Source organism: Zootoca vivipara, chromosome 4 (genome assembly GCF_963506605.1).
Source record: "Zootoca vivipara chromosome 4, rZooViv1.1, whole genome shotgun sequence".
Taxonomy (NCBI): domain Eukaryota; kingdom Metazoa; phylum Chordata; class Lepidosauria; order Squamata; family Lacertidae; genus Zootoca; species Zootoca vivipara.
This window is the reverse complement of record NC_083279.1, coordinates 89,249,810-89,270,514: the sequence shown is the minus strand read 5'-3', so window position 1 is coordinate 89,270,514 and position 20,705 is coordinate 89,249,810. Positions and strand designations below refer to the sequence as shown.

The following is a 20,705-nucleotide window of genomic DNA, read 5'->3' as shown; positions in this document are numbered from 1 at the left end:
GACTTTATTTTCATATGTATGGGTGATATATTTTACTGCTTTTTTTTTAGATGTTGATTTCTTTTCTCTGGAGGAGGCAGTCTCAGAGGCAAAGGCGGCAATTTCCTCATCCGGGGTGAAAAACGCACCCTTTTTGCCCAAGGAGTTCATAATCTCCTTTTATTTCTTTTGGACAGAATCAGGTCTGTTTGTAAGATGTTCTGCTTGCTTTTAAATTTGCAAGAGGAAAATAAGGATTTGCTCCCTTCAGAAATCAGTCATCAGGATTAAAAAGAAAAAAGCTATTTAGGGATTTCTCTCTTTTTGTTTGTTTCTTGTAGAGATAAATAAATGTGCAACACCACTGCATTTATAGCAGGGTTGAGGAGCCTGTGGCCCTCTAGGTGTTGGTGAAAAGGGCTGTTTTTCAACATTGTGTGATATATCACCAGCTATACTTTGTGATACAGTTGTACCTCGGTTTATGAACACAATTGGTTCCGGAAGTCTGTTCATAAACTGAAGCGTTCATAAACTGAAGCGAACTTTCCCATTGAAAGTAATGGAAAGTGGATTAATCTGTTCCAGACGGTCCACGGAGTACTTAAACTGAAGCGTTCATAAACTGAAGCGAACTTTCCCATTGAAAGTAATGGAAAGTGGATTAATCCGTTCCAGACGGGTCCACGGAGTACTCAACCTGAAGCGTACTTAACCCGAAGCATGGGTGTAATTGGAAGTCTGTTCATAAACTGAAGCGTTCATAAACTGAAACGAACGTTCCCATTGAAAGTAATGGAAAGTGAATTAATCCATTCCAGATGGGTCTGCGGCGTTCGTAAACCGAAAATTCATAAACCGAGGTGTTCGTAAACCGAGGTTCCACTGTATACCGATATATCACAATGTCTAAAATAAGAATGGAGCTATGTTGAGGCATTGGCTGGCTTCATAGTTTTTCCTGATTGTGATTTTTGCACATACACACATATAATGATTCACCATATATGCCAGGTCAAAAAAAATATGAAACTGATATCACAACAAGGGCTTCAAACCGGTTTCAGGTGATATATCATTCAGCCCTAACACATGTCATGATTCACGATAATTGCAGTATATTACTTTAAACAGCCATGTCTCCCCCCAAAGCATCTTGGGAGCGGTTGTTTCTTAAGGGTTCCCAGAGCTGTGAGGAGATCTCTATTCCCCTCCCTCTTCAAAGGGAACTCTGGAAGCTGTAGATTTGTGTAGGGAATAGGGGTCAGCTATGAGCTGTCAGCACTCTTAGAAAACTACAGTTCCCAGAGTTCTTTGGAAGGAAGCCACGACTGTTTAAAGTGAAATGGGCCACTTTGGACCCTTCCCTACTTCTGTTGCCAGTACTTTCTGCACTATTCAACCGCCTTCCTCCAAAATAAATTGGGAGATGTTTGGCATTAGCCAAACGCCAGCGCTGCTTCTGAGGTTCACAGCCCAAAGGTCAAGGCTCCATTAGCCCAAGGAAGCTTCCCCCCCTACATTTCATTTTCCAACAAGCCAAGGTCAGCCCAGAGGCCAGCTTGCAATGATTACTGCACGGGTGAAGAATGCTTCCTTCCTCCAGCTCCACAGAAAGCCAGGCAGACTTTTCCTTCTCCTTCTTTACTTGAGAGATATTGTAGCTGGTGACCCAAGCTTCAGGTCGGCTGCTATTGCTCTACAAACTGGGCCTCGCTGTGTGCCTGGAGGCAGAAGACCTCGCCTGAGTAGACTGTTTCTTTTATCTCTTCACTGAGCAAAAGACTCAGGTCGACAATTAGTGTAGAGTTCAAGCCACCCTGTCAAAGGCAGACGGAGAGGAGCTGGAAAAGGCAACTGCTAAGTGGTCAGGGTTACAGAGCACTGTCCGCAAGAGGCCAAGCGAAGACAGGCCTGACAACTTGAAGCCCACTAGCCATTTCACGAAGGCCTATTCAAGGGCTTGAAAGGACAGATGCCTGGCTAGAAGGACAGATGAAGGTGGTGATGGTTACTGAGCACCTGGATGGCCCTAATGCATGGGCGACAGGCCATGCCTAGAATCATAAACTGTAGAGTTGGAAGGGAACCCAAGGGTCATCTAGTCCAACCCCCTGCAATGCAGGAATCTCAGCCAGCTAAGGCATCCATGACAGGCGGCCATCCAACGTCTGCTTAAAAACCTCAAAGGAAGGAGAGTCCACAACCTTTTCCACTGTCAAACATCTCTTAATGTCAGAACCTTCTTCCTGATGTTTCATCAGAACCAGGGGCGTCTTAAGGTTATCTGGCGCCATGGTACAGGGATCCCTCAGGCGCCCCCCACCCCCACATTTCCCTCTGGGTGGGCAGCACCTCTCCTTCGGGCCCCTCTGCAGCCCACCTTGCTCCCCCCCCATGCCGGCAAGGCACGCCTTCTGCTTCTTGTCTGCCATGGGCAGGACCGACGGCAGCCTCGCGCTCCGCTGGGCAGGGCCAAGCACGGCGGGCCGCTGGAGGGGGTGGCCCGACGGGCAGGGATGCTGCCAACTGTGCTCTGCCTCCATCTCTGCCTGCTCGGCAGAAGTGGCTGCCCGGTGCTGCCGTTCAGGGAGCCTTTGCTGCCGCTCCGATGGTAGGCTCGCGACCAGCTTCCCCGCAACAGCGCCCACAGTCCAAGAAGAGGCGGGCGAGGGCAGCGCTGCCAGCAGGAATTGAGGCGGCTCCTCCAGCAGGGAGGAGGCTCTGGGCGCGGCACGGCAAGGCGGAGGCGCCCTCCAGTGCCCTCCAGAACTTGCTGCCGTGGCGCTTTGCGCCAGTAGCCTCTATGGCTAAGACGCCCCTGATCAGAATCTCCTTTCCTGTAACTTGAAGCCATTGGTTTGAGTCCTACCCTCCAGAGTAGGAGATCACAAATTGTGAGGACTACTTTAACCGCAGGTTCTGGAGGTTACAGCAAGAGCGTGCACCAGCAACGACAGAGCCTGAACCTGAGAACATAAGGAGAGCCTGCGAGATCAGCTCAACAACCCATCTGGTCCAGCATCCTTTTCACACAGTGGCCAACCAGATGCAAGCAGGACTTGAGCGCAACAGAGCTCTCCCCTACTGTGGCTTCCAGAAACCGAAATTCAGTAGCATTGCTGCCTCCAACTATGGTGCCAGAGCACAGTCTAGTAGCTACCTCTGTCCTCCGTGAATTTACCTAATCTTCTTTTGAAGCCATCTAGGTGGGTGGCCATTGTTGCCTCCTGTGGGCACAAGTTGCATAGTTTATTCATTGCATGAAGAAGGACTTCCTTTGATTTGTTCTGAATCCTCCGACACTTAGCTTCATTGGATGCCCACAGGTTCGAGTGTTATGAGAGAGGAGGAAAAGCAAAGGAGCCCATGGAAGCTCTCTCCCCACTCTTCCCCATAACATTAGAAAATAGTCCTCAGCTTCATGGAGCAGAAACATAGGAAGCTCAGGTCATTGGTGCATCAAGGTGAGTACTGTTTACACAGACTGACAGGGACTCGCTATAATTTCTTCCAGCTCTACATAGAGATACCAGGCATTGATTTAGGGACCTTCTGTGTGCAGAGCAGATGGTCTATCACTCAGCTGAGGTCTTTGTGCATATATTTTGGATCAAGGTACTCTGTAAATGCGATGTCCTTAGATGGCACCAAGAAAGAAAGAACAAAAGAAAGAGAAAGAGAAAGAAGAGAGAAGGAAGGAGAGAGAGAGAAGAGAAGAGAAGAGAAGAGAAGAGAAGAGAAGAGAAGAGAAGAGAAGAGAAGAGAAGAAGGAAGGGAGGGAGGGAGGGAGGGAGGGAGGGAGGGAGGGAGGGAGGGAGGGGAAGAAATAAGAGAGAGAAGAAGAGAGGGAAGGAAGGAAGGAAGGAAGGAAGGAAGGAAGGAAGGAAGGAAGGAAGGAAGGAAGGAAGGAAGGAAGGAAGGAAGGAAGGAAGGTTGTATTCTGTGCTATACTTCAATTTTCTTTTCTTTTTAAAGTAGCAGCCCAAAATAAAAATATTGGAGGAAATCCCACTCAATTCTGCATTGCTACCAACAGGCCTATAGCCTGACCCCTCACCCTACTGATACCCACACCCTCAATGCAAAAAAGAAGAAGAACAAAACCCCAACCCTTTCACCCTGACAGCTTCTGCGCCTTTTGATCTCAGCACAAAGCAGCTCCAGCTAGCTGGTTAGACACCACTTGCAATAGCTTTGGCACCTAATTTCATTGGCTGCTACTGCTGTTCTGTGGCTGCTAGCCACATTCCCCAGCTGCTAGCTGTCCAGCTATTCTGCAGCGCATCTGATTTTTGATTGGGGACAAAACAACTAGGTTGCTGGAAGATGCCATCAATGCTTGAGCTCTGGAGTGAACTGGAGAAGCAGGAGGGTAACAAAGGGCTCTGCAAATTCATATTACACACATTGCATATTTCCTTGCTTGCATCTTTCACTGCTTTTCCTCTAGAAGGCCCCCTGTCACTCAGTGGTAGGACAAGCAAAATGTCCCACATTCAACCCTTGGCTTCTCCAGGGAGGGCTGAGAGAGACCCCTGACTGAAACCCTGGAGAGTTACTGCCATTCAGTGTTGACAGGACTGAGCTAGAGCTTTTTAAAAACCCAGGTGGCGCTGTGGTTAAACCACTGAGCCTAGGGCTTGCTGATCAGAAGGTCGGCGGTTCAAATCCCTGTGACGGGGTGAGCTCCCGTTGCTTGGTCCCAGCTCCTGCCAACCTAGCAGTTCGAAAGCACGTCAAAATGCAAGTAGATAAATAGGAACCGCTACAGCGGGAAGGTAAACGTCGTTTCCATGTGCTGCTCTGGTTTGCCAGAAGCGGCTTTGTCATGCTGGCCACATGACCTGGAAGCTATACGCCGGCTCCCTCGGCCAATAATGCGAGATGAGCGTGCAACCCCAGAGTCGGTCACGACTGGACCTAATGGTCAGGGGTCCCTTTACCTTTACCTTTAAGTGTCTTAGTAGACCACAATCTGAACATGAGTCAATAGTATGACGCAGCAGCAAAAAAAGGTAATGCTATTCTAGGCTGCATCAACAAAAGTACAAGGAAAGTAATACTCCCACTCTGTTCTGCTTTGGCCAGACCACGCCAGGCATACAGTGTCCAATTTTGGGTGCCACAATTTAAGAAGGATGTTGACAAGCTGGAACGTGTGCAGAGGAGGGCAACCAAGGTGACCACGGATCTGGAAAGCAAGCCTAACAGGAAAGGTTGAAGGAGCCATGGATGTTTAGCCTGTAAAGAGGAGATAGATATGATAGCCACCTTCAAATATCCCAAGAGATGTCACATGGAAGATGGAGCAAGCTTGTTTACTCCTGCTCTGGAGGGTAGGACCCCAAACAAGTAAGGAGATTCCGACTAAACATCAGGAAGAACTTTCTGACAGCAAGAGCTGTTCGACAGTGGAACAGACTCCCTCGAGAGGTTGTGGACTCTCCTTTCCCTGGAGATTTTAAAGCAGATGTTGGATGGCCATCTGTCATGGATGCTTTAGTTGAGATTCCAAATACTAAATAAATTGGAGTCCTTGGAGAGTAGAGGAAATCAAATGAAAAAGTTCCAAGAGCCCTGGCCAGGTAGTAGATTAATTTTTAGAAAGTTTTAAGAAAGTTGTTGAAGGAGAAGTCTGTCGTTGTTCTTCCAGTGAAAGCGGGCTGGAGATAGTTTCCATATTACGAAGAACAAAAAAAAAATCATTCTCTCTGTGTTTGTGTTGGGTGTAATGTTCAACCAATGGTGCCTCCATGATCTGATTACGAATCCTTAAGCGGTGTTCGCTAAGTTTTATGGGTCTGGAACATTTGCCAATGTACATTTTTTGGCATGGACAAATCCATGCATACATGCAATTTTTAGTGTTACAGTTACTGAAGTGTCTTAAAGTAAACTTGAACTTAGATAAGGCATCAGAAAACTCCCTCACCTATAAAGAATATTTGCATACATTGCATCCTCCGCATCTGAAGTGGCCAGCTGATGAAGAATGAACCGAAACAGGGCCTTGTCCTGGATTTCTAAAAAACTGGATTGCCACTGGAATTTGTCTTATTATTCTCTACTTAAAACTTGTCCTGGATTTCTAAAAACTGGATTGCCACTGGAATTTGTCTTATTATTCTCTACTTAAAACTTTCTAAAAATTAATCTACTACCTGGCCAGAGCTCTTGGAACTTTTTCATTTAGTTGAGATTCCACCAATGCAGGTGATTGGACAAGATGACCCTTAGACTCTGCAAGTCTATGACTCTTAAGATTCAACTGCCACTTCATCCTTCCGTCTTTCCCCAACCCCTGTCTGAGAGAACCACCATTTCAAAGTTTCAGTCTTGAAGAGCTTGGTCTCTAAAGTTGCAGTGTGCCATGCTTCATTTCTAAACAACCCACACTGAGATCCCTTTGAGGCCAAGAAGCAGATGCAACTGAGCACAGAGGTGGTCAATATTCCAGCGGCTCATGGCACAATTCAAACAGAAAAGCTTCCCACAGGAAAGCTGAGCATGGAGATTGGGAAATGTCACAAGAATGCCAAATGAGAAGCGGCAGGGAGAGGGGATGCCTGGAGGAGAGGCCTAAGAGTATTTCATTTAAATGCTCCTCAGAGAGGTGCTTGCAGCCTCTCATCTTGTGCCAGCTCCACGGTAATGAGAAAACACAGCATGAAAAACCTGTCGCCGACAACGTACCTCACTGAGAAAGGTCCCTGAAAAGGAGGCTTGATGGAGCATTCTCCCCTCACCCACAAGAAGATGCTGTAAAGCAAGGGCAGCTGAGATTGTGCCCTTCAGATGTGGCTGGACTAGAACTCCCCAAAGCCCCAGGCAACAGCGCCAATGTCCGGGGGGCACAAGACTCCAGTAATATCCTGGGGACACCACATTGACATTGACATTGATGTGGAGAGCTTCTTTCAGTTCTTTTATTTACATCAACAGACTAAACAGAGAGGCCATGAATTATGCTCCCTTTGGTCTCAAGGCGTTGCTCAGAGCGTCTGTTCCACCCACTAAACCTTGTTTCCAAACCTAGCTTCCAAACCCTTCCTTACTCCTATGGTGGCTGGCAACCGAATCTTTCTGTTTCTGTTTGGCTCTGCGCTCTAAGATACAAAGGGATCGCCTGATCCTCAGAGAAGGAGGAGGTTCTACCAGGCTTTCAAGTCACATAATGTCCACTGTCTGCTGGACTGTTTCTCCCACTTCTGATTCCTGTCTCAGTTCAGGACTGCGGCATCTGCTAGCTTGCTCCTGTTCCTCATCCTCTACTATTTCCCAGCTCTTTGCTTCTTCTCCTGAGGTGTGTCCTGTTTGCCACCAGCACAAACCTGGGTCCATACTATCGTCACCTTCCTCTTGAGGTGGAGGTCTCTCTCTCCCCCCCCCCCACTCCTCCTCATTAGCTTAGCCCCTGACACCACTGTACTTCCAGAAGCTGGCACTGTTTCTGGAACTGCAATGCCAGCTTTGGGAAGTATATCCACTGAAAAGGGATGGCAGAAGGGGGAAGAAGAAGAGTGGGAGATGCACGGGGGCAATGTAAGTTGGCACATCTTTCAGTTCTGTTCTTTGGTCCTGCGTTCTGCTGTGAACCAACTGACTTGTGCCACAGCGCGGGACCAAATAACGCTTGGTCTTTTGGCAGTAGCCAAAACGAGACATCCAGATTTGGGGTTGGAAGCCGGGGTGGCTTCTGTAAATCTGGGGTGTCCCGCTTAAAACGGGACAGTTTTGCAATATGTAGGAAGAAGCTTCAGGGACTGGACTGAAGAGGACAAGATTGAGGAGGAATGGTGGTCATCTCTCCCTCCCCTCCCTTCTCCAGGAGCTTCAAGAGAAGAGGAAGGCAGTATTGAATTACAGCAGTGGTTTGAGGAAGGTCACAGCTCAGAGACAGGCGAACAGAAGAGTTGGAAGGTGTCGGGAGAAGGGAGCCAGAGACAGAGCAGCCAGCTGACACGTTATCACTGGAGAGTATTTCTGACCCCCCCTCCCCAATTCTCCCAGAACTCGGTGTTCATTGAGGGTGCAAGAGCAAAGGACTCAGAGACAATTAGCCCCTGGTGGCCACCGTAAGGGAAAGTGTTGTTACCAGGAAGGGAGGCAGGAGGAGCTCAGTTGGAGCAACGCCATTAATGGGAGGCAGACTGCATACCTTGTCCCTCACTGTAATGATTGAATAAACTCATTAGTAAGAACGCTCTGTTTTTCTCTGCTCCTTGCAGCCACTGGGGGAGGGAGAAAATTCTGCTCAGAGCACCAGGGCGCCCAGGACAGGCATCTGCTGTGGGTCCTGCCAGATCATTGGGGCTCTGGCAAAAAAAAACCCAAGGATGTCAACTGCTAGCACCAGTCCTGGCTCTGGCATAGCATGTGCTGCTGCTCATAGGTTTGTTGCCTAAGCACGGGAGCAATTCAGCAGGTGTAGTCAATGGTGCTGTATCTTTTACCCTCTGGCTCCACATAAAGCAACGGACACATAATTCTCCAAGTCTAGTACATGAGGCTAGACCTCATTTAGTTGGAAAGTTTGCACTAGACTTGGGTCAGTCCATGCAGCTTGCAGAAGACACACACATTTGTGCACAGCCATGGTGTCACAGAGATCCAGCTTTAACAAAAGTAGAGCAAGACTTCTCATAGTCCGTAACTAAACTGGCACCTCTACACGAATCACTGAGCGTCAGAGACTGACAGCTTGATAAATGAACATCTCCCTCTCCTTTTCGAAACCTTTTCTTTTTACGGCTGATGTCAACACTTTCAGATCACTGAAGTGCTGCTCTTTTTTGGTGTTACTTTTTAAAATGGCAGCTATCTCCGAAATGAGAAAGGATATTGAGTCATGTCAGAGCTGGTTTTCAATCTGTGTTCTCTGCTCAAAAAGAGAGAGAAGAAGTAAGAAAAGAGGGGGGAAGAAAAGAAGAGGATGGAAAAACATTGATCTTAGGTGCGAAGAACAATGTCACATTGTAAGTGTCCACATTGTACATTTAATGCAGTATCATACCACTTTAATCAGTCATGGCTTCTCCCTAAAGAAACCTGGGGACTTTCCAGAGTGGTTGAAGCATCCATCTTCACCACAAGCATGCTTAATGCCATCAAATCCATTAAAAAATCCACTGCACTTGGCAAAACACATGACCCTGGCAGAGTATTGGGGGGGGGGCATTTACATACCCTGGCTTAAAGTGTGGATCTCCCTCCCCACAGAGTTGTGTCTGGCACCTCCATTATTTTGGAGAATGCTGAGGACGCACTTGAATTGTATGTTCTCAGGACCCACATTATTTCTATGGTTGTCTTAAGCTGCTTTTCATAGAATCATAGAATCATAGAGTTGGAAGAGACCACAAGGGCTATCCAGTCCAACCCCCTGCCAAGCAGGAAACACCATCAAAGCATTCTTGACATATGGCTGTCAAGCCTCTACTTAAAGACCTCCAAAGAAGGAGACTCCACCACACTTCTTGGCAGCAAATTCCACCGTCGAACAGCTCTTACTGTCAGGAAGTTCTTCCTAATGTTTAGGTGGAATATTCTTTCTTGTAGTTTGCTTTTAGTATTGTAAAGTCCCTGGGACTTTAGGGTGAAGGGCAGGTAATACATTAAAACAAGAGCAACTTTCAGCTCAGCCCTAATTTTTAATTCAAACTCTGTTTTTCATAGGTTTCATAAATTTCTTCAATATTAGCATGGCTGTGTTTGTAGACTCTCTCTCTATAGCAGGCATCCCCAAACTGCGGCCCTCCAGATGCTTTGGCCTACAACTCCCATGATCCCTAGCTAACAGGACCAGTGGTTGGGGAAGATGGGAATTGTAGTCCAAAACATCTGGAGGGCCGAAGTTTGGGGATGCCTACTCTATAGGGTGTAGTTATATATAGTCCTCAGCTTGTTTGCTAATGAGCTGTGATGCCAACGAACCATTTCCTGTAATGAGCATACAATTTATTGCAAAAGATTAATTATATTATAAACGGCAGCCAATGGCTCAAAATAACATATGTAAAGATTTCTCTTTTAATGAGCTGCCTAAGTGTGGCTGACTCTCCCTGTGTGGAAAACACAGAACAAAACGAAGCAAAAGAAAGGGAAGGAGAAGGGAAGGCAACCAGTCCTTATTCTTCTCCGGGAAGGGCACCGTTTCAGCCAATCCTGTTGCTGAGCTATAATGAAGGACCATCATTATCATTTCAAAGAGTGCTACAGCTCAATAATCTAAGCAGCATGAGATGATGGTTCAAAGAGTTTGTGGTTTTAAGAGAGGGAGAGTACCCACTGCTTCTGTGGAAATGAACAAGGAGTTGAAAATGTTCAGCAGATCTCACCATTAGCTGCCAGGAGACTCAAGACCTCAAGCAGTAACAGCAGGAATCTGCTCCTTGCATCTGATTATATGACAAATACACACACACACACACACACACACACACACACACCACAACTCTAATTTTTTAAAAACACACATGCACACACATAGATTTGGAGGCTGGCAAATCTATCCCAATATTTGAAATTCACCAGTAAAAATGAGCCGCCATTTCTTCTTTTTTTAAAAAAATGTGTGTTTTTTTTTTGGGGGGGGGGCAAATGAGCAAAGCAATTTCTTAATACCTGGAAGGCGAATGCATTCATAAGGGATCTCTGCCACACCTTACATTGGCCTATGTTGGTATTTTCAATGAATTTGAACATACTGAGAATGTCTTATGAGTGGTTCAACATGCTTCCGGATCGCTGGCTATGCACCTAAGCTTGATCTGTCTGGACCCATTCCTTTTTTGCATTGCAAATGAACACACATTGACCGCTTTAGTGTTGCCAACTTTTCAACTGCCACCCACTGCTGTGCCTTTTCTATACACATCAATTTCCTGCTTAAGACACAAGAGCGACTTAAGGTTCTCATATTTTGCTGTTTCATAGGCCAACGCTACTTTGCATGCAATTCCAAAAATCCCCAAGCTTTTTCTTTATTCAAATTAGGCATACTCTATTCCTGTGCACCAAACTACTCATGAAACCAGATTGACACTTGCAAACCCACTGGGAAAATTCAACATCAGTTGATTAGCACCAGTGAAATGTTACTCATGCAGGTGGACTGTCACCTTCTGCATCACCTTAAAGCTCTGGTTGAAAGTTGTCACAGAGGTTTGTAATTACCTGGCTTGAAATGCAAACTCGTCCAGCTTGCAAAGCTTGGCTAGGTTACAGACTGAGCAGCATTTTCAAGCAAAGTTTCTTTCTAGCTTGGAATCAGAGCCCTCCCTCTTTCCCCAAACACTGCAAGGAGAGAAGAATACAGATGGACATGATGATCACACTTTTCCAAAACTTCGAGGAGAGCCACATAGATTAGTCATCCACAGCCCCCAATCTAATGGACTTAACATACAGAAGCCTATATCTTGGCTGAACATTAGAGGAAATGTACTGATGGTAGGGGGACGTGGGTGGCGCTGTGGGTTAAACCACAGAGCCTAGGGCTTGCCAATCAGAAGGTCGGCAGTTCAAATCCCCGTGACGGGGTGAGCTCTCATTGCTCGGTCCCTGCTCCTGCCAACCTAGCAGTTCCGTGCGCTGCTCTGGTACGCCAGAAGCGGCTTAGTCATGCTGGCCACATGACCCAGAAGCTGTACGCTGGCTCCCTCGGCCAATAAAGCGAGATGAGCAGCGCAACCCCAGAGTCAGTCACGACTGGACCTAATCATCAGGGGTCCCTTTACATTTACATTTACCGATGGTAGGGCTTTTCTGTGCGCTGCTCTGGTTTGCCAGAAACGGCTTAGTAATGCTGGCTACATGACCCGGAAGCTGTATGCCGGCTCCCTTGGCCAGTAAAGTGAGATGAATGCCGCAAACCCAGAGTCGCCTGTGACTGGACTTAATGGTCAGGGGTCCCTTTACCTTACTGATGGTAGGAGCCACCTGACAATGGAACCAATTATTGGGGTTAGGGAGATTTCCACCTCCCTGGAGGTCCTCAAGGAGAGGCTATCTATAATCTTCTATCTATCTATCTATCTATCTATCTATCTATCTATCTATCTATCTATCATCTATCAGCTGAGGATACTTTAGCTCAGGGGCTGAATTCTCTGATTCCAGGCCACATCATTTTTTTAGTATGGATCTCAGAAATCCAGAAAATTATATGCCCCAAAGCTCATGAGGATGCTTGGCACCATCCTGGGCACAAGGAGCCTTGGGAAATGCTGTTCCCAGGGCACCCAGCATTTCATTGGCACAGCATTCAACGTGCTGGAAGAGTAAATGGTAAAGCAATCAGTTTATACAGTCCACGCCAGAGATGAATTTGGCAATGAAATGTTCAATTGGTAATACAGTTGCAATTTTCCCCCTTAAGAGTATTATTTCTCAAATATCCAAATGCAGAAACATATATGCATTATGTACACCGAATCAGACTGTTGGTCCATCTATTGCAGTATTGTCTACTTTGACTGGCAGTGGCTCTCCGGGGTTTCAGGCAGCAGCAGCTTTCCCCAGCCCTACCTAGAGACATCTGGGACATGTTGCACGCCAGGCAGAAGCTCCACCGCTGAGTTACAGCCCTTACAATCCTAATCTGGAACAGATTATTAACTTCCCTCTGCAATGTTCCAGGCCACAACCTAAGGGATCGTTCATTATTCAGTTTTTAAAGTATGTGGCAGGTCTGTGCACTGGATTTGGCCAAAGCCTGGACCAAATTGAGCTGATTCAGGGAAGATCCAGGCTCTGGCTGAATCAGGTGGTGACAGACATGGATTGCTCTGGGGCTGGGATTGGGTTGGCTGTTTTCTGGGTCGACCTGAGTCAGATCAGGTGTGTGTGTGTGGATGTGCCTAGTCCTGGCATGTGTTTGAATGAACCAGGGAAACATTTCAATTCAGAATGCTGTGAGGGCTTCCTTCTCAGAGCCAACAGCTCTGCTGTTTCTATCTCTGCTTCTGGAGCCAGTTAAGAACAGTTGCCCTGTTGGTTTTTGAAGCCATTCTTGGCAGTCATCTATCTGTTTTGATGAAATCTTTCTCTCTCTCTTTGGCCCAATCCCTCTTCCTTCTGTATTCTTCCAATGCTCGGCTTCCCTGGTCTTGATCCTCCGCTCAATCTGGCCCTGCTGTGTTCCAGAGAACCTTCTCCCCTTCATCTCATGCCACCTGGAACAACCTCCTCACATCTTCCCACTGCACTGTTTCATCTCAAATTTGTGGCAAAAAATGCCCTCTCCCTTCCCCCTTCAGCTTTCTTCATTTCAGTTTTTTGTTTTTTTAAATCCAACCTCGGTGTATTTTAACTAAACTCAACGTGCGAAAAAAAGAAATATTCACACAGTTGAATAGCAGCAATAAAGGCTGCTGTGAGGACAAACACAATGCAGTTGATAAAGCATACTGACTACATGAAGTACTACAGATGATGATGATGATGATGATGATGATGATGATGATACTAAAACATCATCAGAGAAGGAGGAGGAGGAGGAGGAGGAGGAGGAGGAGGAGGAGGAGGAGGAGGAGGAGTTTGGATTTGATATCCCACTTTATCACTACCTGAAGGAATCTCAAAGCTGCTAACATTCTCCTTTCTCTTCCTCCCCCACAACAAACACTCTGTGAGGTGAGTGCGGCTGAGAGACTTCAAAGAAGTGTGACTAGCCCAAGGTCACCCAGCAGCTGCATGTGGAGCAGCGGAGTCGGGAACCCGGTTCACCAGATTATGAGTCTGCCACTCTTAACCACTACACCACACTGGCTCTCAAGCAGAACCATCCTATGTCCACTCAGTTGGTTCAATGGGACTTCCTTTTGAGCATGCATAGGACTGAAGTCACACTTCTAGTAAATGTTCATCAGCACTATATATTCTATAAAATGCATGAGGATTTCTTTGCTGTTCCAGGCTCACTTCCTGCTTGCAGCGGCTCAACCTCTCCTTCATTGAACACCCAACCCACAAACATGGCTAAATATCATTGAATGGCAGTAATAGACACCTTCTGTTCTAAACACAAGGGAGGTGCAAAGAGCTTCTCTCTGAGAGACAGTGTGGCAGTAGCTGAGGAGAGGCGCTGAAAGACCATTTTGCAATCCTATCTCCTTTTCAGGTCTTTTAGATGTGGCAGCCATTTTGTGCTATGCCATGCTCCCATGGCAGCCATCTTGCGACTAGAGCTCATGGCACTTTCACAAAAATCCAGATAGATCCACCAGCCCAAACATGTTGGTGGCCTCCGACTATATAAATACACAGATCGATGTAGACCAAGTAAACCAAGAGAAGATACAAGAAAAGCAGGGTCCTGTTACCCCATATCTGTGCTACCTCTTAGTGAGCATGGCAGTTGCCATTTTGGCTACCTAAGGGGCAGCACACAGAGAGATCGTTTGGAACTGAAATACAGAGTAGGTATAGAGAAAGCCAGGTCTCAAGCATGCCAGAGGGTGGATCTTCATACAGGGAGAAATATGCTATAAATAAGTTATAAATTAAATCGTTATAACAAAATAGGAAAAACCGCAATGTAAAATCACATAGAAAAGTTTTGTGCTCTACAGCGCCATCTGGTGCCGCATGTTTATAACACATTTAAAACACTGGGGTTTTTTTACTAGTGTAGCTGAGTCCCAAGTGCAGAACCTGGAATGGGGTTATGCAGATGAGAAAATGGAGCTATGCGGATGAGATGAGGCTTCCTTATCAAAGGCTATAGGTCGCCAGGGGCAGGGGGCAGATTTAGCCCCCATTCCTCAAAGGATGTATTTCTGTATGGGGAAAAATAAAATAAAAACCACTCCATTTTGGGATACTGCTACGCTGAGGTCAAAACCGAACCTCCATCACTGACAGTGTGACCCAAAGACATCATGCATGCCTTGCCTGATAGGAAAAAAAACCTCAAGATCTTTGCAGCATGTGAAGCCCCCTCCCCCACAGCCCTTGATAATGACGGACACCTTGTTAATTAACAATAAAAGTGGCATCTGATTCTGATGGGCGCGTTCTAATTACGGGTGCACTCTCACCTATCTCTGTCTTACCTCTCTTTCTTCTGAAAACAAGCAAGCTCTCATTAGAAGGTGTCTCTGTTTACGACTTGGCTGCCGCAAAAACCAGGTTCCTGATTCAGTCGGCTTGCATGTTTCAATCGTTGTAGCAGGCTGTGATGTCTGTGTGCGTGCGTGCGGCACCTACCTAGGATGCCTTGTTAAAAATCCAGGAGTGTCTATCATCACGAGAGAAGGAATACCAAAAGATACGCAGAGGGATTAACCTAACTAGACCCTTCCCTGTGTCGATGCACAACGTCAAGCAAAGCAAGATGCAGTCCAGACGCCGAGATCAGTGGCTTATCCATCAGTCTGGGAGCGCAGAGACCAATCTCTTTTGCACCACGGGAAACCACAGGACAAAACGTGCCTTTTTTACTTATCTAATTCTTCCGAAGGAGAAGGTAACGTTTACTTACTTAGGATAATGCCTCTGCTGGAAGACCGGCAGGATCTCAGCATCCCAGGTGGAATGTAGGAACAGCAGGTCCCGAAACCTCTCTGTCAAACAGCAATAACAACAAAAATGATGCAGCGTTTTGTTGCAGAAGGTCATGGGCTGTATCCAACTAGCTCAACTGCATCGGTGCAAGGCTTTTATCATATGTGGTGGACTTGTAAGGTAATAAAAGCTTTCTGGGAGATGATATACAATGAAATGAAAAAGAAATGCTTGAAATAACCTTTGTTAAGGAACCAGAAGGTTTTTTTATTAGGAATTATAGGTACCAGCATCCCAAAGGAACAGAAAAGACTTTTTATGTATGCAACAACAGCCGCCCGGATGCTACTAGCCCAGAGATGGAAGGAAGATGAAGTCCCTACCAGAGAGGAGTGACAAACCAAGCTGATGGGCTATGCCGAGATGGCAAAACTGACTGGAAAACTCAGAACCCAAGAGGACAGAAAACATTATAAAAGAATGGGGGGAGGGGAGGGGAATTATAAGTTATTTAGGAGACCACTGTAAGCAGATGGAAACATTACCGGTAGCAGGATTGTTATTTCGCTCGTAGTGTAACAATTACCATGGATAATATGGCTTGATATAAAAACTGGAGCATGGAAGAATATGTAGTATTAAATGTTGAAAATGGGACCCCATGGAGGGGGTTGGGGGAAAGTCCTGAGATTCGGAGGAATCTCTCTATGTGGATATAATTTTCGATTCTTTGTTTATACTGTAACTCTGTACAGTGGTACCTTGGTTTACGAACTTAATCCATTCCGGAAGTCTGTTCTGAAACCAAAGCGTTCCTAAACCAAGGATTTCCCATAGCAGCGTGCTTTCCCATAGCAGCGGGGGACTCGGTTTACAAATGGAACACACTCAACAGGAAGAGAAACATGTTCTGCTTCCAAGGCAGAAATCCCAAACCAAAACACTTACTTCAGGGGTGTTTTGCAGCGTTCTTAATAGAAGTTGTTCATAAACTAAGCTGTTCTTAAACCTAGTGTCAGGGATTATTGCGACTACTCCTGAGTAACGACCTTCCACATGCTTGTCTTTCAAAGGTCTTTATTAGTGCACAGTATTTACAGTGTAGTGAGCGGTCGGTTTCATGTCTCCTCATTCCGAATCAGAATCCGGCACTGCCCCCTTCCGTGATTTGGACCAACATAAAAGCCTCGGGACAGTGAATCTCCTCCCCTTTCTCCTCCTCCTCAATTCCGGTGTCGGGGGGAAGGGTCTGCGTTCTGCCTGTGTCCTCTCCTCTCTTCCCCTCTTCCTCTCTTCCTGCCTGTGGAGCAGGGGCTCCTGGATGTTGCCAGAGGTCTGGCACTCCCTTTCCGTCTCCTGACTTTCCTCATCCGTCCCTTCACTTTCATGACTGCTTGGAGATGGGCTGCTTCGGATGAAAGGGGGGTTCTCTATAAGCCCTCCCCCTTACACCTAGGTACCACTGTATTCGTAAAACCAAATAAAAATGAATTTTTTATATAAAAAAACCAGCTCCAGAGGTTTGGGTGGGGGGGGGGAGATGGGGGAAGTTTTGTTGAGGAAGCGTAATTCCTTGTGTTGATGGGATGAGTTTCTTGGATGCCACCCCAGGCCTGCATGCCGGTACATAAGAAGAAGAAAAACACAAAAATCCACAGTTGGGCAATACCAACCAAAATGTCAGTAAACAATGACAAAGTTTTTACAGCAGCCAGGCTATTCCTGTCCAGGAACTGTTGTAGCTGGAGAAACAGAAGCTAGGAAATGGCACTGCTTGCCACAGAGGACACTTGGGCCACCAGTGACAAAGACCAGTATCCAGGAGTACCCCCAAACCACACGCTTGCGCCTTCGGAAGGAGAGCAACCCCATCCAGAACAGGCAACTTGTGGACCCACCTACCCAAAGAACCTCCATCACCAAGATGGCCGCCACCTCCACCACCAAGAACCTCCACCACCAAGATGGCAGCCAACATGCAGCCACCACCAAGATTGCTGCCGGGCATGCGTAGAAGCGACTTCCGGTGCCGCTCTGCCCGATTTCCGGTGCCCACACATGGGAAGAGCGGCCCCGGAAGTTGCTTCTACGCAACTTCCAGAGCTGTGCCGCTGCTGATCTCGCATTTTTCAGCGGGAGACTTGGCAGGTATGGTCTCCCTCCCCTCCCAGCTCAGCGCCACACTGGTGAAGAAAATACTCTCCCCCCTCGCCACAACTTCTGCTGATCTGCATATTTACCGGGGGGGGGATTAAAAACAATATTGAGCTGCACTAAATCCAGACACTCCCATAGAGTTGTGGTACCTGACACTCCTGAGCCATTGATAAAATAAAATTAGACCAAACGGCAAATTAGCAGTCTTGAGAAATTTGGCCCCTAGACACTTCTAGCTGTGAGGTTTTTTTTCATTAGCCTTCAGTTCTCACAAGCAGATGTCCACGGGAAACTTGCAAGCAGAACCTGAGTGCAACATCTTTCTCCTTACCTATGATTTTCCACAACTGCTATTCAGAGACCTGTTGGCACTGAGAGTGGAAATAGAACATAGCCTTCATAGTTAGCCTCATCCTCCATTGATTTGCCAAATCCTCTTTTAAAGCCATCCAAATTGGGGGACATCGAGTCTTCCTTTGCAAGAACAAATTCCATTGTGTGTGTGTGTGTGTGTGTGTGTGTGTGTGTGTGTGTGTGTGTGTTCTGGACTGTTTCTGTCTCTGGGTTTCTATGTGGTTTCAACGTGGGGATGCAACCCTTCCACCAAAATAAAAACAGTCACCTGTGTAACAAATGGAAAAGAAACAATGGCTCATATTATTCCCAAATTGCTTACTCTAGAGTCACACTATTAAAACTTGAGACCTTGCAGACACCAGATATGATCCACAGCTTTGCAGCTGATCAGCACACAGCCTGGAGTCAATATTCTCTGAGCAATTCCCTGAGCTGAAACACACACACACACACACACACACACACACACACACACCACCACCACCACCACCACCACCACCAAAAGCACTTTGAAAACTCCTTCAGTTTCATCTTCCTGGATTGCAGCTTCAAATCGGGGCAAGCGGCAGAGGGAGGGGGAGAATCTTGCATGACTTCTTCCCGTTTGTATTTTGAGATAGGCAGTCTGATATTTAGCGGAAGAAGGATGGAGAAATAGAGTGGATAAGAGAGATATCTGAGAGCTTATCCACAATTCCCCTTGTCCCGTAGAATTCCCCCCCCCCCAGGGGAAAACAGCTCCACAGCACTCAATAATAATTAAATTTTATTATTTGCTAGATTGGAGTAAACAGCGATTTGAGTTTCCCCCGGATTTCCCTCTGTTCCGATTCATCACCAAAGAATGGGTTTTCCCTTGGGGAGGAGTGGGGCAAGAGGAAAACCTGCAGAGAACCATGCTTTCTAGGGACAGTTCAAGCTGCAAGAAGTTGCAAGAAAGCTTTGAGGAAGAGGAAGGCTCCCATTCACTGTTCAGTGGACCTGTCTGGCTGGAAAAGCTGAAAAGTCTCTCTTTAAATGCTTTCATTCAGCAGCTGCTTTGAAGCGAACGGGGCAGTGTGTACAAGCATCAGACCCCAGCTGGATTCCAATTAAACTTCCTGTTCACATTAACTTGGAGAGTCTGCTGGGATGGGTGGTCATGCATTTTCCCAAGACCTGGTCTCTTTGGAGGTTCCATTTCCTGCTAACAGCTGACTGGAGTGCAATGCTGAAATCCTTGAGAATCGTTTGTTGTGGGAAACTCTTTCTCCTAACAAAGAAAACAAAACGGAATGAACCTTCTCCCAGCCCCCTCTGGGCAAGAGAAGCAGGAAATGTTCTGTCTAGGGAGAAGAGCCCTTTGATGAATTACCTCGGCAGATTCCCCTCCTTGAGGAGGCTGCCCATCGTAGATAGTGAAAAGTTTTTCTTCTCTCGTAAAAGCAGAAATCAGGGCCATCCAAGGAAGCTGGATATTGGGAGAGTCAGGTCAGTCCTTTGGTATTTCATCTTGAAAAGATTATTTATGTATGCGTCAAAAGCTGCAAGAATGCTTTCTGCCCAGAAATGGAAGGAAGAGAAAGTATCAACAAAAGAAGAATGGATGATCTCTTAGGATCTGTTACTCGCAAGTAGCAGAGACACATGGCCAGCTGGCATGTTCTCTCCCTCCTGGTCGATCGTTCGGGAGCTTCAAAAGCTTTCTTCAGCCCTAACATCATAGCGACTGATGCCAACTGACATCAGCACACTTACAGATCTGCAGAGTTTGCGCAATTGCGTAACAGAACTCAGTAGCTCAGCATTTGGCTAATCTATGTTTATTTACATATAAACACACACGGAGCACTGCAACATGGCTCCCTCTCTCTCTCTCTAGCATCAGACAGCAAAGAGAAAGAACAAAGGACATTAGTCCCACTTCAAGAAACACAGCAACATCCTGTTTCCGTCACTTCTGACTCTGTGGAATGTAAACATATACCATCATGTGATAGACAACAATCCCATGAATGCAAACACGGGGAATGAATATCCAACATAATCAAGATGATGGACTGTGCCGAAATGGCAAAAATGACCGAGAAGATCAAACACCAAGATGACAAGAAATTTAGTAAAGAGTGAGATCACCGTAGAAATTTAGAAACATTAGCAGGATTGTTATAACACTTAAAATGTGACAAGGCTAAAATTGAAAATGGATATAAAACAAATTTGAAGAATGTAATTAGATGCAGTAGAAAGAAATAGAGAAACATTGGAAACTAGGGACCGGGACCTGGGGATTCAAGTAATCTCAGATGTATAAAAAATTGAAAATGATTTAATTGTATAAGGATACTGTTAAAAATGGAAATATATATATATTTAAAAAGAAAGAGTCAAGGCAGATAAGTACTTCTTCACCAGGCACATGGTTAAGAGATGGAATTCGCTCCTTCAAGACAGTCAGAAACTTGGATGGCTTTAGAAGAGGGTTAGACATCCATGGGGAATAAGGCTGTCATGCCATGATGAAAAAAGTTTGCCTTGTTGGCCGCTGTGAAAACAGGATGCTAGATTTAGGTGAGCCTTGGGTCTGATTCTGCAGGGCTCTTGAGTTTTTAGGTAAATCCTACTCAGTTCAGTGAGGCTTGGTCCCAGGAAAGTGGCTTTCGGTTTGCAGCTTTCATTGTCCATTTTGTGCCTTCTCCAGCTCTTCCTACCTTATTTGAAAG

The 20,705-nt window shown here is 46.3% G+C and overlaps 1 protein-coding gene across 2 annotated transcripts in view; it reads right to left on the bottom strand.

Annotated features, from left to right (window-relative positions):
• The window catches only part of NOX4 (NADPH oxidase 4), an 88,403-nt gene that overhangs the window by 14,437 nt on the left and 53,261 nt on the right, over positions 1 to 20,705 (bottom strand). For both annotated transcript variants that reach the window (XM_035116490.2, XM_060273886.1), the window contains exon 13: positions 15,467 to 15,548. In XM_035116490.2, the coding sequence (XP_034972381.2) occupies positions 15,467 to 15,548 (82 nt within the window). The remainder of the gene's footprint in view (positions 1 to 15,466; positions 15,549 to 20,705) is intronic.